The 25,310-nt window shown below is 39.4% G+C and overlaps 2 protein-coding genes across 22 annotated transcripts; one reads left to right on the forward strand and one right to left on the reverse strand.

The window, feature by feature from the left end:
* Positions 1–119: 119 nt before the first annotated feature.
* On the forward strand, positions 120–19,746 carry LOC110990163 (lysosomal proton-coupled steroid conjugate and bile acid symporter SLC46A3-like). Of its 21 annotated transcripts, XR_015426255.1 has the most exons (9): positions 133–355; positions 582–2,233; positions 12,273–13,414; positions 13,863–13,994; positions 14,360–14,443; positions 15,070–15,226; positions 15,546–15,613; positions 16,151–16,355; positions 16,493–16,613. XR_015426255.1 is itself a non-coding variant. In XM_087140527.1 (8 exons), exons 3-8 carry the CDS (start codon positions 12,433–12,435, stop codon positions 16,645–16,647), a joined length of 1,578 nt encoding a protein of 525 aa, XP_086996653.1. In that variant the 5' UTR covers positions 135–355; positions 582–2,233; positions 12,273–12,432; the 3' UTR covers positions 16,648–19,746. The 21 variants fall into 21 exon arrangements, 1 of the variants encoding a protein (XP_086996653.1); XM_087140527.1 differs by lacking the exon at positions 16,151–16,355 and having other exon boundaries at positions 135–355; positions 16,493–19,746; XR_015426274.1 differs by lacking the exons at positions 12,273–13,414; positions 13,863–13,994; positions 14,360–14,443; ... (2 more) ...; positions 16,151–16,355; positions 16,493–16,613 and adding exons at positions 4,773–4,864; positions 5,790–5,903; positions 6,167–6,313 and having other exon boundaries at positions 120–355; positions 582–4,490.
* Positions 18,512–25,284, reverse strand: pctp (phosphatidylcholine transfer protein). The gene is made up of 6 exons (XM_022250478.2): positions 25,072–25,284; positions 23,786–23,903; positions 22,698–22,777; positions 22,403–22,574; positions 21,511–21,578; positions 18,512–20,368 (listed from the first exon to the last, which is right to left on the reverse strand). Exons 1-6 carry the CDS (start codon positions 25,189–25,191, stop codon positions 20,261–20,263), a joined length of 666 nt encoding a protein of 221 aa, XP_022106170.2. The 5' UTR covers positions 25,192–25,284; the 3' UTR covers positions 18,512–20,260.
* Between the last annotated feature and the right edge of the window lie 26 nt (positions 25,285–25,310).

Consider the following 25,310-nt stretch of genomic DNA (forward strand, 5'->3'; position numbering starts at 1 on the left):
TCACAAAATTACTAGTGCTTACTATACTACAAGTGCGATGTTCATGTCTGACTGGTGTTCATCGATCTCCGTTATATAGAATAGGACATCGGGTCCAAAACGCGTCCCATGTGTGCGTATTTTCAGGAGGGTAAATAACAAGCTTTGCCGCGTGTGCAAATTTCGTTGCGTGTACTTTCAAATGGAGTTTTTCAAAAACCGGTTGAGGTTTTTGTGCTTTAATCGTCAGATTTCGAAGAAAAACTGAATTCTGCACTTGGAATGGATAAATTTGGAAAGAATAATGGTTGAGGTTTACGCAGCAGTGGATTACCGGAGATCAACGTCAAGTTTGGAAGAAGGAACAGAAGGAAATGTGAGTCGCACTTCATTTAGTTTCAGAAAGTTTCTCAAGTTGTACTTAATAATGCTTAACTTTAAGCCTATAATAGGCCTAGTAAGAAATTTATGACTGTCTATCCAGCCTATTAGGCTTTGTATATGAACTTCACTATCTCGAAGTTGGGACTGTCTGAAATGTTACTTATTGGCAAAAGTGGTTTGAAAAACTGAATGGCTAATTTGTCGTTTATTTTCCTCAGATTTCACCGGAAAAAACTCCAAGACAGCCATGATTTGTGTTTGTCGGATCTAAAGACGAACTGAACCTAAATCGTGTGACAGACAGTGTGATATGAGTGACAGAATTCTTCTTCGGGGCAGAGATGAAACCAAAGTGAGAAGTAGAGTGCTGACGTTTCTGTTGAATGAAGTTACAAACAAGAGAATTCAAATTCAACGCAATGAAAGAAACTTAGTCTACATAACAAAATTATTCGTTCTCAGTTAAAAGTGACTTTTTATGCCGGAAAGTAGTGTAAATTTTTAAGTCAGGTTGTGAACTCCACTTTTTAAGCTGATTAATAAGTGTCTGTTTTAAAAACGGCAGTAAGTTAGTTTGGTCGCTCATTTAAAGCTGCGCTCACTTTGTGCTCACAGAAAAGATTCTCACACTTCCGTATGCCACATGTCGGTTTTCAATAAAATTTACTCAATGAATGAATTGTATTTAGTACAATTTTTCCTGATTAAATCATTTTATTGATGATTTTTTCAGTGTTGGCTCATAGAAACCAGACGAAAACGCATAGACAGTTTGGACATCATATTTACTGACAAAACCTATTGCATGTCCTGGTGGAATTCTCAAAGTTTTACACACTGAAAAAATCACGATTGAACCGACCCAAAGTGGAAATATTGCTAAAGCGAGACCGTAGACAATAGGTGTAAAAAATGAATTCAAAACAAACAAGCAAACACAAAACAGGTTAACATTATCGCTTTCGAGTGGGTTAGTTAATAAGAAAATGGTCAGTTATTTCTGGAAATGATATTCTTGCATTTTCTGTATATTTTTGGCTTGTTTTCGGGAGGGAGGCTGAGGGTTTAGCCATCATCCCATGAAAAAACAGATTATGTTGACCAGAAATGCACAGCGTACAGCATCACATTACCCTCCTGAAGCGCCGCCATTGTTCGGCCGCGCATTTTGTGCACAAGGGTGCAGTGTCCCAATTCAAGAAAAATTCTCCGCCAGGCTGAGGCGCAGAAAAAGTACCCCCCCAGAGATTGTTTCGAAAAGAGGGGTCTGTTTGGGCCAGGAAATGGTGGAATTGTGTCAGTATGGCCCAGGATCATCTCTGTAGATTCAGGGGCACCCATCTGGGGGCAAAGCAGACAAAAATGGGATTGAAAATTAGTCAGAAGAGCCCTCGGAAGGTGAGGGATGTCATTTGAAAAATGGCCGCTGGGAGGGCTTGGCAACATTCACTTTTCGGGGGGTGAGTTTGTTTTGGGCGGATAATTAAAAAATTCATTGGTTAACCTACTAAAAATTGAAAATCAAATGAAATCTGAAGGACCAAACAACACATTGATTTTTGTTTGAGAGGCCTCAGGGATTTCAGTTGCCTGCCATGGGGCTCCAAACTTGGTTGATTTTACACTATTTTCAATGGAGCTTGAATTAGTTCAGTGCACCCCTGTATGTTTCGTGGTCACGGGAATTTCCCCTTGTGAGAAATCCTCACTATGACCTTCACGTAGTACCCGCGGACATGTATAGTTTAGTAGATGACATTTGAACAGTGATACTACACATCACAGATAGCTTGTCTCATGCTCGTTTTCATCCCAAGACAGACAGAGCATTGATTAGTACCAGTACTAATCTTTCTTGCCACTTTCGTGTGTAAGTACCTGATTTATTCGTGGACTCACATACACTGATAAAGTTATATATGTAGAAATGTGGAATTTGGAATTCGTTGTCCTCTTTGGTTGAGTGAACACAACCTTTATTTGGAGACTTTTCTGCGTGTATAAATATTGACTGCTCAGTTCGAGTGGTACCCAGCTAACACCTTACGTTGCCACAATGTTATGAAATGTTGTGTAAAGGTTGTCATTTGGTCATGTGCCATGATGACATTACAACAACGTTACCGCAACCTTTAAGTGTTCAGTCAATGGTTGTATGAATGTTGTATTCTGGTTATTTTCACAACGTTCTTTGAAAGTTGCCATATAACGTTGGGCTGACGTTGTGCCATGGTCGTTTCTCAAAATAAGTCATAATTTAACGTCATGTAGACGTTTTATGTAGATTTCTGAATAACGTTGCTATTTAGTTGTCGCTGTTACGTTGCCATAAGGTTTTAAGTACGTTTTTTGAAAACGTTGTCGCAAGGTTGTCATTACGACGTCCTAATATCGTCTCATGTAGGTTATTCCATGACGTTGCTATTAAGTTGCTAAAAGCACATTGTCATAACGTTGTAATGTGGTATTTTGAAGTGTTGCTGTAACGTTTTAATCTTGACGTTGTGGTGACGTTGAAATGTGGGGGGTTTCATAACGTTGTCGAAATGTTACCTGTTTTTACGTTACTATGACGTATAGTGCCTAGGTATTTCTAGAACGTTGTCGTTATGTTCGATTTTGGCGTTGTGATTACGTTGTACAAAGGTATTTTCATAATGATGCTTTTAAGGGTTATGGGTTGTCATTACGTTGTGGGTTGGTATTTTCTCAGTTTGTGACCCTCTGAAAGGGTGTTATAAATAATGGGATGTGCTATCCCAGTAATTAAACAAAGTTGTCATGACATAGCCATATCGGTAGATATATATAGTTTTCTCATATAGATATTATGTAGGCCTACTTTCTAAAATGCATATTACTTATTGAATCAGGTTCATTGTTTTCATTTCATTGCGAGGTTTATGATTGAGCGAGGTGACTGAGTGATGGTAATTATTTTTTGGAAATAAATGAAATGCTGTATGATTGGGATGTAATGAAAAGGAACGCCTTGATGAGTCCCACCCAACAAAGTATTTTCTGTCTCTCGGTGTGTTGGTCTATCTCAGTCAGGCCCATCGTGGCTAATATTTAAGCATAAGTTGACCCGGTCATATGAAACTGATCACCAAAAGTGGAGCAACCCAGGGACAAGTTAATGCAATCCAGTGGGTGGCACTACTGGTTGTGGTTTGGAGTGGACCGTTGTAATTTAAGCGCTACATATTGAAATAGATTTTTTTTCAAACAGTATTTATACTAAACAAAGACTTTTGCGTAGTTTCAAACTGTCTTCTCTCAGTTGTCTAAATATCGGTACATGTGGATGTAAAAGGGGTTTACGTACAAACCCATCTTTGAAAGTGGAGCATCCTGGAGACTGGAGAAAGCCAGTTAGTGGTGACCTTGGTGGTGGTTTTGACCGTTGGAATTTAAGCGGTACCCATTCCATCTACAGCCACCAAGTCAACCAAACCTATTGCGCTTCGCCAAATCTAGCTTCTCTCTTCAGGTAAGACAAAATAACCTTTATTTATGATTTTGATAAGTACGTAGATCGGGTGATTCCGATGATAATATGATATACTCAGTTTATAAGTTGATTATTATTGTGTACCGGTACCCTAACTATACGGGAAAACGTTAGTTTGCATTTTTGTTGTCAGGTCAGTTTTATCGATAGTGTCAGAACTTTTGGTAGTCACAGTGTGTGATAAGTGGTCTCCCAACTCTTTGAATATTATCTTGAGTGAAGGTCTTTCACGCTTGATTTATCGCTTGTATGTGTGAAATATATTTTTGCATTTGATCGAAGAAAGCTTATTTTATGTGAAGTATTTTTGATCACTTTTTATTTATAAATTAGTTTTTTGGCTGAGAATTTTGGAGCAACAATTAATGACCATAGGTAGGACAGCCAAGAGCCTTGGTAGCATTGCTATTGTTTGTGTCCTTTCTCCATGGTATAACTTGATCTTTGTGGCTAGTATGTCAGCTCCTGCTTCTTGCTTCTTTACAGGCAAGTTCCAGGCTTATGAGTTACTGTAATGGTTAAAATGATTGACTCTGAGGCTGAACCAACTTTGTCCTTTTGATCAGAGAATTTACACGCGAGTATGAAGCAGATATTCACATGGGAGACGGCGGTACGTGAGGCATAATATTATAACTGCTACAATCTTTTAACTTTCGTATTTCACAGAAATATTTGGTAAAAGGGATGCAAATTCAGTGTTTTAAATGGTTTATTGAGTATAGTCTGTGCATATAAGGTATATTTTCTGGCCAATTTTTTCACGACAATTTTTTTTTCTTTATTCAGTATGCAACAGCTTGTTCCTGTGTAAGTGACAGCCACCGTTTATTCCTGCATTTAGAGATTATCAAGAGTGTGATGGTTTGTTTGTTTTTTTGTTACATCCATGAAGCGAATCCCACAAGGGTCTCCGGTGAGGAAGGCCATGGTGATTGAGAAGGATTCATCTGCAGTCTTTCTAGCAATACTGCATGACTTTGGAAGGTGCTTGTACATTAATTAAAGTTAATTTGTTTCAAAGCCTCCCGATATTGGTAATTGTGAGAAGGAAAATACGCTTAATCAATCAGTGTTAACATTCATTAAAAATAAATATAAAAGCTAATGTTGATATTGATTAGATTAATCAGTTTGCTAATACCAGAAAGTATTAGCATTATCAATTTGTACCTTTCTGATTCACACCAAAACAGTGTGATATCTAGTGTGGATTTAGTTATTTATTTATTTTTTTTTTTTGCAGTGGAACGGTTCTGCAAAGTTAACTCACAACTCGCCAGTGCCCCAAATCTTTGTTAGACCCCCCTCAAAAACAGGATAAACTATTGCATGCAGCTTCAACCTTGAGAAGAGGCCTCCTTCTACATTATACCGTTAATACTTACAAACAATCCAAGAGTAGGGCAGTTTGACCCCTTTCCCAGTATCCATGACTGATAAATTTTTATCAGTGTTGGCGTATTAACGAGGATGTGGAAAGTATGGAAAGGTTAAGTTAGGTCACTCTCCTTGCATGAACTGTTGCATTTCTAACCCATATTTGACCTGTTCGACTCAACAGGTGTATTGTGTAGAGGGCAGTTTCGACTCAATTCGTTGTAACTGTTGTGCTATGACTACCTTTGCTGTCGTGGAATTTCTTCAGGAAGGGTCGGTGGAAGTTGTCCATAAATCTTGGATAAGGAAAAACAAGGGGCCAGTAGCTACACATTGTGTCCTTAATAAGTTTTAGTGCATTAGCAATTACTGCATTACGTTTCAATTGATTTAAAATAGACGATTCGCAGATGCACAGCAATTTTTTACAATTATTGTCACAGATAGACTCTGTTCATTTTGTCTTTACAGTATACAGGCCTGATGTATCATGATGCGATGGTGATTTTTCGTCTTTTTTTTTTTTATCAAGGAACCATTGAGGTGTTTCTGGCCCAAAAAGAGTGTCTCAACAAGGGTTCGTAAAAGGGAGATTCCAGATGAAGAAAAGTGAGCAGCTACGAGATACGGGTGTTCATTTATACTGGTAAATGCCCCTTTTGCAAAATTATAATTCAATCCAAAGTAAGGCGGAATTGTGTTTTATCATGATCAAATAATTACACGGTGAAATGAGGGCAAGGTATGCAGCCATTCTCTTTCACTAAATTTATACGGGTGAAGTGTGCTCGAATCTAAGCATAAGTAAAGTTGAACACGCAATGAATTGAGCATTCGATGTACAGTTCATGTACATTTTGTAAGATGCCATTTGCAACACTGTGTAATGTGTTGCAAATTATTTTACAGATTCATATGAAAAGGCACTCCATAATGCAAAAATCGCAGAGGATACGTCAACTGTCGAATCGGTGGACAGCGATGATGAGCCCCGTCGACGAAAGCGACCTGCTAGATATCAGTCGTCTTCCTCGTCAGAGGTGGGGAGTGACAGCAAAGATGGTAAGAAAAATTCCTGAACACATCAACCTTGTTTGAGAGCAATGACTGTCTTATGGAGTCAACACGTCACGCACGCTGCACATATTGGAAAATTGTCTTTTATGCCTAATGTTGATCGCCTTTGTAATATTTTCAGATATGGCACCATTGAAGAAGCAACCAACCCCAAAGCCCCTAGCAAATCCCCCAGATGTAGACATCGATTTGCTCAACCAAGGTAGAGCCTTTAATTTTCCTCCCTATTACATGTACTGTTTCTTTTGCTATAACCTGTGGTCCATGTTCAAGTGCCGTCGCTAAAATTTAGTGTCCCGATAGGTATTACGGGCAAATCGCTCAGAGTTAAGCGAAGTTTATCTAAATATATAAAAAGTCACTCACATTTCTTCACTACCTTTGTGACCTTTTCAAATTTACATGGATGCAGTGAATCTGTCCCACGACACAACTCCAGCCTCCTCCGTCCCCTCGACTTCTTCAAATGCTTCGTGCACAGAAGGTATGGATCCGTATATTCTACTGTAATCACAGGACTGTGTTTTAGCGTAAAATATTGGAGTATAAAATAGCAACTTGTTCAGATATTTACTCATCCTACTGAAGTTATGAATCTGCAAACCTGAATACTTGTGAGAATTTATCGGAAAGGGTTGAAATGACATGCAAAAATACTAATAGACATTATGGTGACCGTTTCATAAACAATTGATTAAAAACAGTTGTCAGTGTTATTATCAATGTCTGTTGTATGCAAGAGAAGATATTTATTGTGATTTTTCTCTCTTCTTTTGTCCAGAATCCTGTCCGAGATGACGCGGACAATGAATGAATGACAGCACTGCATCCTCTGTTGGAAAACTATCCTGTCCGTAGTTTTTCTCACATAATTGATATCCTCAGCCTTTGTAAAAAAAGTTATTTTGGCACTTAAACACACAGGTCCACACATGAATCTAGTTCACTTTGTACGTATCACAAAAAAAGAACAAAATCAGGCCGTTGCTGAATGCTTTTCCGTTATTTTCTGTGCGTACTTTGCCCCCGGTTCATAACTTTCACAAAAGATTGCAAACCAAATATTTTCTGGGGAACCTGAAAAATTCCATCAAATAATCACGATTTGATGTGTTTATGTTTCTATACCGCCAGCCATCGAATTAAGGATGTAATTAACTACCATTTCCAACATTGTCGTTTGGAATGGAAAATGACACGGAATATGTATGTGTTGCTGTAATTTTTTTCACTTATAGGCCCACAAAATCACAAATGACGTGACATCACTAAAATTTAGTTCCCCGGTTTCACTTTGTAATGGTATCGACTGTCAAAGTTTTGGATCCATCGAGATCATGGAGTTAATACTTTGTAATAAAAGTAGAAAAAAGTAATTCTGATTTAGTTGTTTTGTTGTCATTCGTCGACAGGTATATTTAATGTGGTAGGACTGATGTAAAAATGTGCATAAGTGCAGCCATTAAGCATAAAATAAGTGGTGCCCTCAAAGTTGCAGGAATGTTGTCAACAATGGTTGCAGTACAGTTTCTAAATGGTTGCAGTACAAGTTGTAGTAACGTTCCCCAAATGTACCGTACCAAATTTGTTGCTAAAACGTCCCTCCAATGTTGTAGTATTGTACTCAGTAACGTCACTGGAATGTTACATTAACGTGACTACAAAGTTGCATAGACGTGCCCACAGGGTTGCAAATAGGTTTCAATATCGTGCTCATCAAGTTGTAATCACGTCCCAAAGAGGTTGCATACGCGTATCTACAACTACAGTTAGCTACTATGTTCCAAATGTGTTGCAATGCAGTGTCATATACGTTGCATTTAGGAAGCTGCATAGTTGTATTGACGTTACCCACAAGTGCACAAACGTCCTCGCCAAGGTTGCAGTAATGTGGCTGTTGAGTCGTGGTCGGGTTCCTACAGGGTTGTAAAGACGTATCTGTTACGTGCCCATTAAGTTGCCAAAACGTTGTGCCTTGGTAAAAATCAGGTCGTAAATATGTTGCTATTACGTGCCTAAATGTTGTAAAAACGTGATATTTCGGTTGTCTCAGGGTTGCAGTATTGTAGCGGACATGTCAAAACATCATGTTGTATTGACGTTGTAAAAACGTCTTCATAACGTTGTGTGATAACGTTGTGGCAACGAAACTGGGAGTCGACATTTTTACGTCGCTACAACGTCACTTTTGTAACGTTGCAGAAACGAAAACGTGACCTTGTGGCAACGTCGTCACAACGTCAAATTGTTAGCTGGGTATAGTAGCCTCCCAAGGTGATCCATGGAGCATTCTATTTTCCCCGGTCGGCTGTGCCTCGGGAAAATAGATGCTCCATGAATCACTTCGGGAGGCTAGTTTTACTATACCGCGAGATAAAGCAGTCGGTATTTGTTTTGTAACACCTCACAGATTCTGCCAAATTTAACCTCAAAATCAATAATGAAACTCCAAACTGGAATTTACTTTCATCAAATTTAATTCAAGAATTCCAAGTGGAACAGCAACGTTTGAATACATTCATTAACCGATATATTGTTTGCTCTGAGCGGAAATACACGCTTATATGCTTTCTTTCTATGGATATAGTTCTTTGGTTGCTACGGGTATATACCGGTACATGTAGTTCTTTTTCAGAATGAGGCTGCATGGTATTGTCTTTTGGAAGCGGTGGTATAAAAACAGTAAAACTAGCAAATGTCACATGACACACTTTCGGCCAATCAAGATACAGGATCTGTGGGTGAGGTGTTATAATGTACTTTATCTATGGGTGCGTTCGATTAGCTTACACGTGTAAGTCAAACTTACACCAGAGCGTACGTTTAGCCATCACGTGATCTTCGTGCCTGCTCTGGTGTCAGCCACCACTACCCCAGCTGGCGAGCGGGTCTGTGGAGGCTGCCCGAGTGTAATGACATCACGGATGGACTGTTCGTGCATATCCCATATGGACATGATGGAACGTGGCGGGGACTTGACCTTTTTCCCAGAATGCCTTGGCGAATACACTGCAGCGTTCGATTCGCCTCATTTCGAGGCTTCCCTTGGTGTAACACTGGTGGTATGTTCAGGGAAGCTAATCGAACGCACCCTTTGCAAGTCATTTTTACAACAGTGTTCTAGCCAGGATGAAACTAATGGATAGGGGCATCTACCGCACATGTATGCCAGATATGGGGGGGGGGATATTATTTGACACCCGAGGGCGCTGTTTAAAATTTATTATGTAACTCCCATTACCCCATTCTATTTCATTCAGTCATTGTAAAAAAGGAAAATTATTAGTTTTACGCTCACTTCTAAGTTTTTCCCTTTTCTCTCTCTTTTTTTTTTTGTTTTGGGGGGGGAGCTTCGCTTTGTGTTTTTACTGTGCTTTTGCTAATGAAAGGGGCAAATGTCTAATAAATATCTTATCCACATTTTATTACTGCACAATTGTATTTTACATGTGCTTGTTCTTAACTGTTTGAGGAGCTCCGTGGTACAAAATTGTTTTGATGTGCATCATTGAAAAAGAACTAGCTTAATAGGCCTTCACCGCGGTTTTCATTTCATTTTGAAAAACTTCAATCTGAATAGATTCTTGGGGTTTTAACTGAAAATGTATGATTATTCTACATATACATATACAAACACAGGCATGCCTACTTGAAACGTAATTTAATTCACCTAGGCCCCTACCATTGTTTGAACTTTCTTGCTAGGTTCTAAAACTTTTGTCAAACTTTTCCAAACTTATTCCCATTATCACAAGGTTAATGTTTGTGCCAAAATAATAAAAAGTTTGGTCTTAAAATAATGAGCACATACTACCAAAAAATAAATGAGAATGATAAATGATACCGAAATTACGAAGGAAAGGCGAAGATCAATACGAAAACACTACAGACTGTGCATGGATGTGGTACAGTAGTCAGTACTATGCATGCACTGGCCACCGAGACTGTGTGTGTGCCACGGTCTTACCAAAAATCGTCCTTGTGAACCACGACAAAGTATATAAAAATAACCATCGATATAGGCTTAAATGCATCAGAAGAATCTACATGGGTCCATGTGACAGCAGCAAAAATTAAATTTTGAAGTAAGCAGGATTTCATGTGTTTGAATCCCAGCCTAGCACACTGTGGAGTTTTTTCCTCAGGGAAGCACTGTTCAGTGCTAATAAAGTTATGTTGCATTTGAGAATTGTAAATAAGAATTGACAAGCTAAATTTATTTTGCTATTTCCTTAAATTTATTACATACTACAGTACCTCCCCAGGGTTCTCCCCAGGATTTTTCAAAACTGGGGGGGGGGGGGATTTCCATTGTGTTTTACCAACATCTTGCGAAGCCATGCCGTGGGGTTTGGACCCCACCCAAGAGCCCCCAAAATTTTGGGACTTTGGATGTTGTCGGCCCATTTTAGAGCATTTCCTGGGTTTTTCAAGTACCTTTTCTCAGGAAAAAATGCAGCAAATTCAATTTTTTTCACATTTTGGATATTAGTATTTTAACAAATGACCAGTTTTCCTTTCTGGACTACTGATTAGGCCTGTAGGCACAAAAGGAGTCATTTCAAGTTTCAGACATGCAACAACATGTAGTGGCTGTCTAATCAACGATATAAACACCTGTTTATTCAGTTTTAATTTTAATACATGCTTCAACCTTTCCGTTTTGCTGATCAGACCTGAAAACCATGAGCTCCATTCAGTTGTAAGGTAAAAATATTAGCTTAAAGGAATTGGCCTGAACAAATGTCTTAAAAATATAAAACGATTTGGTCTTTATATAAAATAAACAACAAGGCTTTTCTTGTATATCGGCAAGGAAGAATACCCGCTGCAGGTGGCAGCTTCGTTTGGGTTTCCTCAACGCGGACTGCTGAAGTTATTGGCTTAAAAAAGAGCCTATCTTTGATTGACTTTCGGCCATTGTGCGCGAGACAAAACGCGGTGATATGGCAACGAGAAATATCGTCCCCGTCGTAGATGCCATTAATACTCTTACACAGGGCTACGGCTGCCGGCATGGGAAAAAAAAAGGTGTGTGGGATTGATGTTGTAAGTTCTGCGAATGGTGTAGTATAAAATTGTAACCTTTGTAAATGCAGCCCCGTAGCGTATTGAGCACACGGCACAGAGAAAACCACCTGCGCGCGGGTGCATGTACGACGCCCATGACGGAAGTTCAGATTTCATGCAACACCGGCCAGGAGGAACGTTTGGTTCTGAATGTACATGTACGGTGTGCAGTACAGTGTGGCCGCCGACGCGTGGTGCACAATGCATGTACAGAATGGAAAAATGCAGGACTAAACTGTTTTTTCATCTAGATTTTCCAGACATGCAATCTGCATTATGTAAGAAAACTCTGAGCCATACTGTCATAATTATATTGTGCGTATTGGGGATGAAAAAATGGGTATTGGCCCGTTTTTTGCGTATTGGGCCTGTTACACAAGTTTGTACGTGGGAAGAACTTGACAAAATGACCCATTAAGTATAAATTGTGTAAGAGAACTATAACTAAAACTATTTTGTGACAAAAATTGTTAAAATACTTGGATCTCAACAAAGGAACTTGTAACATTTTCCCCCTTGAAAAAACCCCACCAGACAAGCAATGTTTACAAGCAATGTGCAGAGCGCCCGCTGGAGTTGGCAGTCCATTTTTTTTCTGCTCCAGGTCTATGGTTTATATGAGTTTGTACATGTGTTCCTACCTCCATGTTGCTTCAGCTATGTGAGAGGTTTGCATGACCCTTACAGTTCTGAAAATAGGAGGTATGTACGTGTCGATGGGAACTGCATGAAGCTTTTGGCTGTCAAAACAAAGGCATACATGTGTGTTCTTTTCAGCCTCAGTTGAAAGATTCAGACATTTTGGACGGCTGCACGAAGAAGTTTTTTTAGTCCACATTCTTTATCAGCCTCTGTCTTTTTTATTCAGGAATTGGTTGTTCAAGACCTTGTGCCATCACACAATGAGAACCGACTTGTTGCTTGTCACAACTCACAAGTTTAATTTATCGTGAGGTTAATCACCCTAGAAATACAGTCAATTCATTTTCTGACCAACTGTTGAGGAACTAATATTACTTGACCACACAATGGCTATTGGACGAGGAATTTATAAATACCTAGCTGCTGAGCATGTCTTGTTTGTTTACAATTTGGCGTCTGGTCTTAGTAGCCCCACAAAGACACAGTATATCGAGAGGCGTATTGCAAAAGACTTGGGCGTTGAGTCTTACACGGAGACAACTTGTTTGACCAACAAGTCCAGCCCTGATTATGATATACAGGTGGAAATTCAACGCCAAAGCACCATGTGGATGTTGTACATAACCCTCTGCATTCAGTTTCCGGTGTTGATCTTGAGCAATATATGGGGTGGCATTAGCGATCGTTATGGTCGGCATATCCTCTGTGCCATTCCTTGCATTGGGCTCATCCTTAACTATGTCATCAGCGCCATTGTGGTGGTGTTTGAGCTGCCCCTTGCTGTGTTCCTGGCGGGGAGTTTGATTGTCGGGTTGTCGGGTGATTTGACCTTGGTTGTGACTGGTTGTGCTGGGTACATTTCTGATGTTACCCTCCCCAAAAGCAAAGAGAGGACAACCCGCTTTGCTCTGATCGATATTTCCTTCACTATGTCAAACAGTTTAATCCAGTTTGCTATTGGCTACGTCATCAGCCTCTATGGTTTTGCCGCGCCTTTCTACGTGGGTATTGTGTTGATCGCCATCTGTGCCTGCTGCATCATATTCTGTCTCCCTGACAGGCGTGCTTACGCGTCTAGCTCATCAACCAACACCGCAATTCAGACAGATAGTTCCAGCAATGAAAAAGCTCCAAAGAACCCAATCAATGTTTTCAGAAATGTGTACCGCCTCTTCAAAAGTGCTCCAGGCAGGCCTAGCGGACGAGGTTGGCGGCTGTGCGCCTTCAACTTCATCATTTGCGCCAGCATCATGTTAATTGTCGCCAATGCTGATATCAGTGTGTTGTACACCACGGGGCAGCCGTTCTGCTTGAATCCTGTTCAAGAAGGACATTATGGTGCTGCTATGTTTGCTGTTTTCACTGGAGGTAAGTCAGCAGTTGAAAAGCTTGCCAAAAACTGAGAAATAATTAGCTGAACTGCAGACATTTTGATTGTAATATGGGTTAGTAAAATCACCTAATTATACAGAGTAATGTTCGCAGTTTGTCAAAATATAAAAACAGCTCCAAAGTCGATTGTGTAGGAGCTCTAAACAGTTAGCAGTGTACATGCGTTTGAGTCTTTGGTCAAGTGCTGTGCATGCTGAATGTATGGACTGATATTATCGCCATGGTTGCCTTGATTGAATTACAGGCTACCGGTACCATGTGCTGGCTCATACGAGCAAACTGCATAGTATACATGACGGTTAAGAATTTTGTGCAGGGAACCAGTGGTGTATGTTGCCCAAATCACTGCCTGGATAGGTAGTTGAAATGTAGTATCAGATGAGTTGGTTTTGTTGGGAAGAGCTTGTGTTGTTTGAATGAGCAGGTACCTTGCTGGCGGTGACAGTCCTTCAGCGATTTCTGCCACCGTTTTGGATCATGCACCTGACATCAGTCTCTGTCATCTTATCTCTTGTCCTTGTGGCTCTAGCAAAGACAACACTCCTCCTTTACATATGTGAGTATCAGTTACATGGTTAGGTACAGTTGTATGCCCGTGTGATTCGAAACAACTCTTTGAACCAAAGCTTGGGCGTTAGAAGAACACCAAAATGAAGTGACTATGGTTTTGTCTGAAACTTCTTTAAATGCATGGGTTGTTTTTGTTGTGTGCTCACGCTGTTGAAATACTTAATAAACTCTTTCAGAGTAACTTTGCTTGTTTTGATCTGAGAGAACAACAGTGCAAGAAACAAATTGTTAGGCCCTCTAACTTTTATTGTTTTCACATTTTTTTTTCACTCCAGTCAGTAAATAGCACTTTTGTGATATTTTTCATGATTAAGCATGTACATGTACCATAATGTTCCTTTGATCCCACAGCGCTGTTTGTTGGAATGTTCACCTATGTGACAATTCCTGTGTCAAGGAGCAAAATGGCAGATATGTATGAAGCGGACGAACAAGGTGAGTCCAAAGGAAATGACTCTTACACATAGACTCTAGAGGGCGCTCTTATGGACAGATTAAGTACCTCCGGCCTAAAATACATTTGATGGACAGTGCCTATTGAAATAAGTGTCTGGATACCATAACTTTGATGGCATCCGATCGACTAATGAAAAGGCAGATGCAAGTTGTTGAAAAGTGTGCAGGGGTCTGTGGAGTGATATTGGAATGAGTGATGCAGATTGGAAACTTAATGTGGAGGATAACGTACAGACGATGACTGAAAATACTGTGAAGCATTTCCTTCCTTTGTCACAGTTGTGGTTTTATTTGCTATTTATCAAAAATAAACTTATCCTTAAAAAAAATCAGAACTATTGGTTTGAACACACTTCATTGATGTCCATATCCATTTTACACCCTCAGGAAACCTCATGAAATGTATGATTTCATTTTGAAGTTATAAGATGATAAATCAATATTATCTTCAATCACACCCTTCAATCTTCAATTATGTTCATCTACAGGAAGTTGATGTCTATGGAAAGTACTCAGATTCCCGGGAATTGTTCAATTTCACTCCAAGTTGCCTTTGATAAATATGCATCTCATCTGATCCGTCTAATAATTGTCTCCTCTTCTAGGTGTTGTATTTGCTTTCAATGGTTGTCTCTCTGGTCTGGCTGCCTTTGTGACACCGCTGATCTTCAATGCCATCTACTCCGGCACCTTGCATTTCATGCCGGGATTTGTTTACTTTGTTATGGCTGCGGTTGGCGTTGCAGCCTGGCTTGTGATCTTGTGAGTAATTGGATTTAGTGTTTAAAGATAAAATAGTGCAACTGTGATGCTAACAACAGGCCTTGTGCATGATGGTCAGTACTTGTTGGTCACTGCAGGTCATTTTAACTTGAATCCACATTTACTTTTTCTTCGAAGCCTTTTTTAGGAACATGCCTGAATCTCCCCAAATCCTTCACTTTGATAGAAACCAATGAGACACATTCTTGTCACTAAATGTCCAAGGGGGGCTTCTAGTTCAAGCCGCATGTATACAGGCTGTATTACATTGGTTTTAAGTATTATCGTCATTTTATTTAAAATATTTGTGTGAATGCAGAATTCTTCATGTGAAGGAGCCCAGGGGAAATAAGCACTACCAACAACTTCACGTTGATGATCTTGATGGTATGTACATAGATCATTAACTCTTCCTGCTAAGTTGGTGTGGGCAGGTGCCTGAAAATCTGACCAGGATCCAGAGCATTGGGCATGCTGATACTCTGGCATCTGTGTGCGTATTCTGCACAAACAAGTAGAGTCAACCCTCTTCATAACAAAGGAACCAGACAGATTACTTTGTCATAGTCAGGATTTGGACATAAAAGGAGTTGAAAAACAAAGAAAACACGAGAATGAAAGAAATTTGGTTTCTCAAAAGTTGTTCTTGACAACAGGATTTCGTTGTAACAGTGTTCTTTATAACGAGAGTTGACTTTATATTTTGGTTGTGTTTAATTTTTTCTGGCACACAAAAGAGTTGGATGGAACCAATGTAAAAGTGGTGACTTCTCCATTTCAAAATGCATCTGGGTTTATGTTTAATAGGACATCTCTGTCAGGGATGCTAGTTTTCAGGCGAAATTTTGATTTCAGGCATTTTTAGTTGAAATATTGGGCCAAGTTCAAGCCTGTATTTTGAGGTTTCTCTGGCCTTCATTTCAGGCTCTTGACAAGTGTCTGGCTGGCATCTCTCCTCTGTTACAGTTCAGAATCTGCAGTTGAGGTGTTACCAAACAAATATTGACTGCTTTAATTCGTGGTGCCATCAGACGAGCCTCCTGCATTGATCTGTGGAGCACACTATTCAAATTCTCTTTACTGGGCTACGCTTGGGAAAAATGGAATGCTCAGTGGACCATCTTGAGAAGTGAGATTCACCTTGCCACCCAAAGCAATCACTGTTTGTGTCCAGTGTGCAGTTTCTCATTTTGAGAAGGCCAAATTTTGTTGAAATCTTATTCTTGGAGAGAGATGCATTTCTCATTTTTTGTTCTGCCCCGGCAGGGCTTCCTAGTAGTTGTCCCGACGATGATGGAGATGGAGGAGTTGGACATGAAGAAGTGGGCTTAAGCATAACTAGTTGCACTGGAGTGAGGTCATCAGAAGACAGCGATGAGGAACTGAAGGAATTGAGGAATGAAAAAGTGTCTTTTGATTAAATACGTGTTGTTATTCAAAAAAACTTCTAGATGGCAGGATGTATTTTGAATGTGTTCGTCCCTTTGCTCATGAAATTATGCTGAAGCTTATGTGACCAGTCGACCTATTGTATGTTCAACAGGTCCTTCACTTCCTGCTTTCCTTCAGTGCATGTGTAATCTTTTCTCTCACAATGTGATTGTAACTAAATATGACGCCCTCTAGTGGTAGCTTTTTTATGCAAATATATCTGCAGCGAGGCGCTATGCAGCATTCATGCAGTGACATGCTGTTTAAACTTGCTGGAGACGCATCATCCTGCTTTGTTGGCAAATTCCTTACATTTTTGAGCTAAATTTCTTAACTTGTTTGGCTTGTAACCTGTATACAGCTTGCGAAATGTCCTATTGTCTTCGATCGTCGTTTTCCTATTCCGTGATTGCACACTTTTCGAGCAGAGCCACTCCCAGCTTCATGAAGAGCACTTCTCCTATGCACTTGCCAAAAATTGGTACATGTAGTAAGCAGCTATACGGTTGATCAGCACTAGTGCAGTGTATTTCTGTGCCATCAAATTGAGAATACAATTGCTACCATACTGTTGGTAATTAAATTACCTTTAAACACCTGGGGTAGTTGTTTTGAGGATAAACTGTATATGTCAAATTCTCATATTGTGTCCTTCAAAGATTAGAATTGGATTGTCATAAAATCGAACTGTAAAAAACTTTAATTATTTTTAAATTGTTTCTGTTTCTTCTGGACACAGATTTACCCATCAGTTGACTGTCGTTTAATTTATACAAGACTCTGGTGAATTCTAAATTTGGTACTCTGTAATTTGCACTGACCAGCTGACTGGATGTAAATTTTTAAATTACCTAAATAAAACTTCCACATCCCAGTTTTGCTCTGGTTCACCTTCTTCTGTAGTGCCGTCTCCTTCAAAATATTTTTCTTTTAAATTAGACCTCTTGGTTACATTTATCTATACATGTATTTATAACATCTTAACCATATACTGCTGGGTTTAATTTGAAGTTGCATGTCGTATACCCTGGGATTTTCAAGATTTTCGGTTTTCAAAATTCTTCAAAAGTTCATAACTTCATTTACTGGACGTTTACACCCACACGAATGACTGTCTGGTGGCTAGTATTTCAGCCAGGCCTACCACCTTGTAAAAAGAACCCAGATTGTGCGGTGTGATTTTTTCCCCCCGAAACTGGCACAGTGCACTGCTGGCGTCATTTCAATAGGGGCCAGATTAGCATGCAGCGGTATTGTATCGCTCATCGCTGGTGCTTTTGACCCCGGTGGTAATCATTCAAAACAATGACGGATTTCTTCCCCTATTGACAACTGAAAAAATGTTGGCAATTCCCAGCAGCTCATTCTTTTGTTCCGAGTACGGTCTTTTGTTACAAGGCTTAGCTCTTTTGTCCGATTTTGGGCAGCCCGGCTATGTGTTATAAACCCATGGAGTTCGGTTCAGGAAACCCCCCCCGCAGCAAGTGGTTAAATGTATTCGTATAAATCTTTTAACAATGTGTATTTGTGCACGACCGGCGTAAGTTTGTTCATCCTTCATATATACTTGCTAGTACTTTATTTGAAGGTTTATATTTTTTGTACTTGGTTTGGGGATATTCTCCCTTGAAGTTCAAGCAATGTTAATGATAAATTTATAAATATTGTTTTAAAGCACTATAGAGGGTCCTTTCAAGAGAGACACTGTCAATTAAAAACATGCTGTGTTATAACACATCCGAAGACAGTTCAGCATCTGTACACGGTAGTTATCGATTCATTGAGCAGCAATTGTAAAGTGGATTCATATTTGACATTACTGTGACCAAATGATGAAACACTGACACTTGAAGATACAGTCTGTTTTGTATTTTATCAGTATGTGGAAGTATGTAGTGTTAATTGCAGTACCAGGCCTTGTTCCAACCTTTTTTGTGAAAGATCACATCAGATGAAAGTTCTATCAATTTGCATAAGACTGGCATACAAGGTCCGTATCTTACAAAATGTGCCTGGGAAAAGTACCTATCGCTGTACATAGAGTACATTGTTCAGTGTCACATCTCTTTATTCACAAGTCAATGATTTAAGTCGTGGTTTAATTTTATATCAACATATTTCCATGATAAAATAGTCCTTAAAACGTTTCCATTGCTAGCTATACCCAAACCTTGGAAAATGGTCCCTAAAATTAGCTAAAATTGTTGACCATTAACAAATGCACAGCATTTTATATATAGTAATACATTTACTTAGATTGCATCCATTGAAAGGCTACTCTGGTATAAAATAAGTAGTGAAATTGTGAACCTATTCAACACAAACTTATTTGCCAAATTGGAACAATGGAATATTTTCTCCTTTTTGTTCTCCTTTTTGTGACCGTATTCCACTTGTGGTCAGTAGACAATGTACAATAGAATTACACATGAATGTACTGAATAGAAAGGCCATCTAATTTGCATAGACCAAAAAGGTGTTATGACCCCAGCCCCCCCCCCGAAAAGAAAACACTAAAGCTGTGTACATGTATTTTCTTAAAGTATCAAGCTTTGAAATACAAGTATCTGCAGCAGATGTGACCACAAATCCTTAATTTTATACAAGTAAAACCATACTAAGAATACACCAAGTGTAAAACATGACATCATTAATATCACTATGTAAAGTAAAAATCAGATTCAGAATAATTACATAACATTTAATAAACTATTTGAGTCAATTTCATTGGCATTGTCAAATGCACGTTTTAGTTTTGATTGTTAGGTTCTTAACCTTGACGTATCTCGTAGTTTATCAGACTTTTCATCCATTACAGGCTCTTTGTCACTTTTCCAGTTGCAAGTAGCAGAATTAGCATAAGGGTATGGTCTTATCACACACTGGATGACATGGACATGATTAGCCCTATAATTTGTAAGGAAAAACTTATCCCTTAGTGGAAGAATCCTGATCAATGTGACTGAATTTAACATGATGGCAATTCATTTGGAAAGCTGGCTGTATGGAAGTTACATTAAAAATCTGTGTCCAATGATAGGGGCTTTTTTCCTACAACCTGTATTAAAAATGCCAACTTCCCATCTGCATTTTTTTTTCATTTCATTTCTTGTTTTCTTCATGTAACTGTGACTAAAATCTGAGAATATTAATGCAAACTCTTGAACATAGAAGCTTCTAAAAATAGAAAAAAAATTACTTGCATGCATGAGCCATATGCTGCTATTGAGTACACCAGTCCACGAGGTTGGAAGAAATCAAAATATTGAAGTGGTATACAATAATGTGAATTCTTTGGTTAGGTTTAACAATCCAAAAACAGGCAGTTCCATGAATGCATTCTGTGCCATTTTTATATCAGAGGTAAGTTAGCCAAATGTTGCATTTTGCCAAAGTATGGACAAAAGAAGACAAAAATTATCAGAAAGTGATACAGGTCCGGGGATTCTTGTTTCCTGTCATTACTATCGAGAATAAATGCTCTGTAATACCCCAAACCGTGCTTGTTACCTTGTTCTTGAGGTGGTATATAACTAAGAGCAACTTCAATAATTTTCATATTTTACAAGCCCACTAGCTATATTCTATTATACAGTGCCGGGGTTAGCTAGTCTCTTTACCAGTAGCTTCTTTGGCCTTGGTCTTCTCCAGGTAAGCTGGGTAGCCATTGCATGCCACACTCATGGTCTTTATGAAACCAGGAATTCCCGTCTGGAAAAATGCAAATTCGAAAAAAATGGATGACTGAAAAACAGTTGAAAGTAATAGAGTTACATGAACAACTCGAATACATGTGTACATCTTGCCAGTAGATTACCTTCTCAATTTCTTGGGGGGAAAAAACCCCAAAGCACTCCTATTAATACTTGCTTTTGCCACATTCTCCAAATCATGTCGCTATTTGCACTGAAAGTGATATGTCCCATGCCTTGCTGCATAAACACTACTGCAATGGGGCATCAACACCCTTCCATGCAATACCTGGCTCGTCCCCATATACATGCATACAACACCCTCCAATTTCTATCCATATGGAGTCTTTTGATGATCAGAAACTCTATGCTTCCGGGGTTTGGGACATCTATCTCATTGGAAAAAAAAAATGCTTTTGAAAAGGAACAAGGTCAGGTTTGCACTGGGGAGAATACTGAAAACTTTGGCTCTAGATTTGGCATAACTGAAGAAAAGGGAGTGTGATACAGTGGATTATGAAATGTCTGACTCAGTTCCTCCAAGAATTCCTTTCACAAGGCTCTCTTGTTTCCAATACACACTGGGCAAAAGCTTGTTCTCCACATGACATTAACCCTAAGCCCCTAAGGCCCTTTTGGCTAGGATACACCCTCAATCCTTCCAAATCCTCTGCCAATTCCTCTCAAGATGTTGAAGCAGTGTGAATGGTATCCTGCAGCAGTACGGAGGGATTCACAGACACGTAATGGGGCAATGAATTTATGCATGGCTGAACATAAACAGCACGAGGTCTAACCCACAACCTTGAGACAATGCATCCTTTTGCAATTAGCAATGCAATTTTGCCATGCAGCCTCAATCCTCCAAAATCCCTCAAAACCGCTTGGAGGATTTTGAAGGATTGAGGGCGGTTAGGGTTAATCCTTTGCTGTAGCACTGATCTTTCTCAGGTCCCAGCTTAGCACTGAGAGAAGACGAGTGATCTGTGAGACAAGCTATCATGTGGACTAGGACCACCAAACCCTGACAGGGACACAATCCACTAAATAACCCTGGCTGGAAATCAAGCCAACGTGAAAGATGAGGAAATATCCCCCACACAACTTAGCAGCCAATCGACACTGTCAATGCACTGAATGATATCATACAGAGATGCCTACCTTGGCAGCCCAGTTGATTAACCACGTTGGAATCATTCCTTTTGGGTCATCATAGTAATGCATGAATGCTGAGGAGATGAAAAAGGAGATAATGCAAGCTGAACCATTCATGAATATGCATAGCGAACCATTCATGAATATGCATAGCAATAGTTCAGCCGTTTCACAACCTACATTACTATTCCCATTCAGTGTCACTTGTACTGAAGTACAAAGCCCACAAATGTCACTTTTTAATGTCTTACACAGACATGTAGGGTTTACTTCGTACAGTCTCTCTGAAAACTAAAGAAGATTATTAATTTTCTGTGTATATTTGAAGATATTAATTGGCTCAAATTTGGATGGAATGCATTCCTACAACTTGGGAATAAATTCTATAGATCTGCATCTAACACATTTGTTGACTGCTTTGATGTGGGATATGACTGTTTGAAAACCTGCAGGATGCATAGCGCCTTAGGCAAAGCCAAGGGTGGTATGCCTGCCTGAAGGGGTTCAAGACATCATATCCTACAACAATCATTTATCATTCTGTCAATTCTTTGTATTTATGATGTTTTCCGGCCACTTGTTTTTCTAAGGGAAATTAAGGGCAGCAATGGTATCTTTAATCATCAGTAATAGGCGGTCGCGGTATTGTCCTGTGCACTGCGGGTGGTATCTGCTTACGTGTGAGATATCATACAACACTCCCTGATGTGATGTCTAATGGTGAGTGTGACATGTGGTCATGTCACCCTGTCATGTGATCATTCTGGACCAATGAAGAATCAGAATTAAGACAGAGGTATGACGATGGCAGTTGTAGCTAACATATTGTACCTTTTGAGCAAACAAACTATGCAGAACTTGGCATACACGAAAGTACAGCTATCGTACTACTTTGTACCTTTTGTGCCACTGTCCCCATTGGCTGCAATGACCATGCTCTGCAGAAAGTCATCCACCCGGATAACTCCAGACTTAGGGGGCTTCGATTCAAATGGTGCACTACGGCCCAAAGTCACCCATATATGCTGGCCGTCAATGTCAAACTCCCTAGTTTCTCGAATGAACACGTACTGAGTGAGGTGGGTAAGGAATTCAACGTTTATATAATATAATTCAGTATTTATAAAATAAACTCTCAGAGACGTTCAAACAATTTTTTCGTCTCCAATTTGATGAAGAAACAAAAAGGATACATCTCTAGATGACATGGGGAATGGGAAGTTCACTCTCCAGTAGATGCCTTGTTTGTCGCCCTCTGTGAACCACTCTAATTCTATACCAGAAAAATGGGACAGATATGAATTGTACAACACTGAATAAATCCTTGTCATCTGATTGGTGGGTCGCAGACCTAATGACCTAATGGCACTGAATTATTCATCCCAAAACAGGGTAGAGCTGCCCACCAAAATTTCTAAATAGAAGTTGTATTCCACAGTCACAGGAACATTCCGAACTGATCATACCTTTAAGACTGTGATATGGGGATTTATTCAGGCAGAGTCATATGTGCAACAGAAGTAATTATTTTATTTGATGATGGATAAAGTATTCCATGCGACAAGGCATTCTACTTGGTACTGCCTCTTGAAATGAAGTCACCTCACTCCACCTGTCACCTCATGGCATTATTCTTAAAGGTATGGTACTCATAAATATTCATTGTGAATTTACATATTGTGAACATGCTGGTACAGTAAGTCAAAGTCAGGAATATAATCCAGATCCTGCAAATGGTTTGGGGGGGCCTTGCTGGATCCATGGGGGGAGGAGGACCCAATCTAAAGTTACTTTACAATGGGCTGTATTAACATTACATTGATCTCCTGTAAATGGAAAATCTTCAAGATTTAATTAAGGATACGATTGTTCCTTGCCAAAATGCTGTCGCAACTTAGAAAACAGTAAAGGGAATCACAGTCTTCAGGCACTTACTGTAATTTGAAAGAACTAAGGTGTACATGTACAATGACTTTCTGTACTTGCTTCATGACATTCAGTTTTTCACTTTGTTTCTGTAAAGTTCTAGATAGTGTAGAACTGATAAAGTATCTAAATCATCTTGTTTGCTTTAACCATTTTTTAAAAATTAAAATGAAAAAACCAAGGATTTTCGTAATTTTTTGATAGCTTTGGTTTGGTCCAGTCATGGTCAAACCTTTAATTCTGCTAACATTTGAACCTGATATTATGATTGTCCAAGACAAAGAAAAATGTTCAAACATTCCCGTGCTAATAACTTAAGAACTGCAAATTCTTCAACAAATGTCATCAGACTTACTGTTCACGTATCCATCCCATTGTTTACGATACTCCAAATCAGTATAAACTCGAGAGCAAACTTCTGGTCCAACTCCATCCAAAGTTCCAAATACTTTGTATTCGTACAGGCCAGAATTCTGAGACCAGAATAAAAATAGGAATAGTAATAAATATAATATCTACAAATAAATGACACTAAAAATAAAACAATACGAATCGACACAGAAGAAAGAATAAATTTCTTATAACATATTTGCACAAAAATTTTGCAAGGGGTATGTTTAAACATGAACCAGTGTTGTAACGAGTCACTAAATTTGGTGACTCGAGTTGAGTCATTAGGTTAAGAAGTCAAGTCAAGGCAGTTTGTGTAGTCAAGTCGAGTCGTGTACCCAGCTGGAGTCAATTTGAGTCACAAATTTTTGAGCAAAATACAATAAAAAGACAACTATACGTAAGTCATTTTTTGGTATATTTATTTTCATTTAGACACATTGAAAATAACTTAGGGTGACAGTCAACTAAAGTTTTGCTTTTAACTTTTTGAGATTCCACTCTTATAAGCTTGTACTCGAGTCGAGTCAACATGAGAGATTTGAGTCGAGTCAAGTCATACGTCCATGACCGTATAGTCGCCAGGTCTCTAATTTCACCACCTGTCGTCAACTAGTAGCCCAAGTTACCCCCAGAACTGTGGGGTCCTTGGAAGCGGGGCAGATATCAGACCCCACAGTTCTTGGGGTAGGGGGCCTAGGCAAAGGTCTTACTGGCGAAGTACATGTAAGGGACCTGGTGACTTCACTGTGATGGATGTTAGAAATTTCCTAGGTAGGCCTAACACTGTGTTAAATGTCAAAGTTTTAAAGAGCATGCTGGAATACCAGATTCCATGAAGGCTATTACGTTAATTGTCGCTCTGGACAGGAATTTTTGTGACGAAGGTATGGTGCAATGAATGATGAAACAAGGGAAAATCCAATGTTTGACATGGGAAGATTCTCCATTGTCCAGCTACGAGGCGAGATGACTACTTTAGTACTAGTACTGGGCTCTATCTGCTCTCAACAAGAATGGCAATAAAACATTCTCCCATGGGAAGCTACATGTACATGGTATATTCCAAAACTGTCGTGTAGGCTACTACAAACATTTTCCGCCCAAGCACGCTGAGGAATGGAGGATGAGACTGGAAGTGATGGGTATGCCTTGGAGTTGGGTCGTGAACTTAAAACTAGTCTTTAATTTAAACATGTTCAGTTTAGAAGGTGTCAGTCATGTGTTTTATTTCTCCATGAGTCAACTAACCTCGCGATATTTTCTGTAGATCTGCACACCTGCAGACTCAACGAAAAATTCATACTCGCTTATTTCAGGATTCTCTAACTCACGGCAGGCCTCTTCGAATTCGTCGTCTCTGAAATTCATTGTTAGAACTTAGGCGTTTCCTCGCCTCGTCAAGTCAACACACCACCTCCGTACCGTACCGGCACTTTGACAGAATTAAACTGGGGTCCGGTCGTACATAAACGTACGGTCCCACTTTC

The sequence above is a fragment of the Acanthaster planci genome, linkage group LG08 (genome assembly GCF_054643075.1).
Source record: "Acanthaster planci isolate LZ-2023a linkage group LG08, COTS_SCS, whole genome shotgun sequence".
Lineage (NCBI taxonomy): Eukaryota > Metazoa > Echinodermata > Asteroidea > Valvatida > Acanthasteridae > Acanthaster > Acanthaster planci.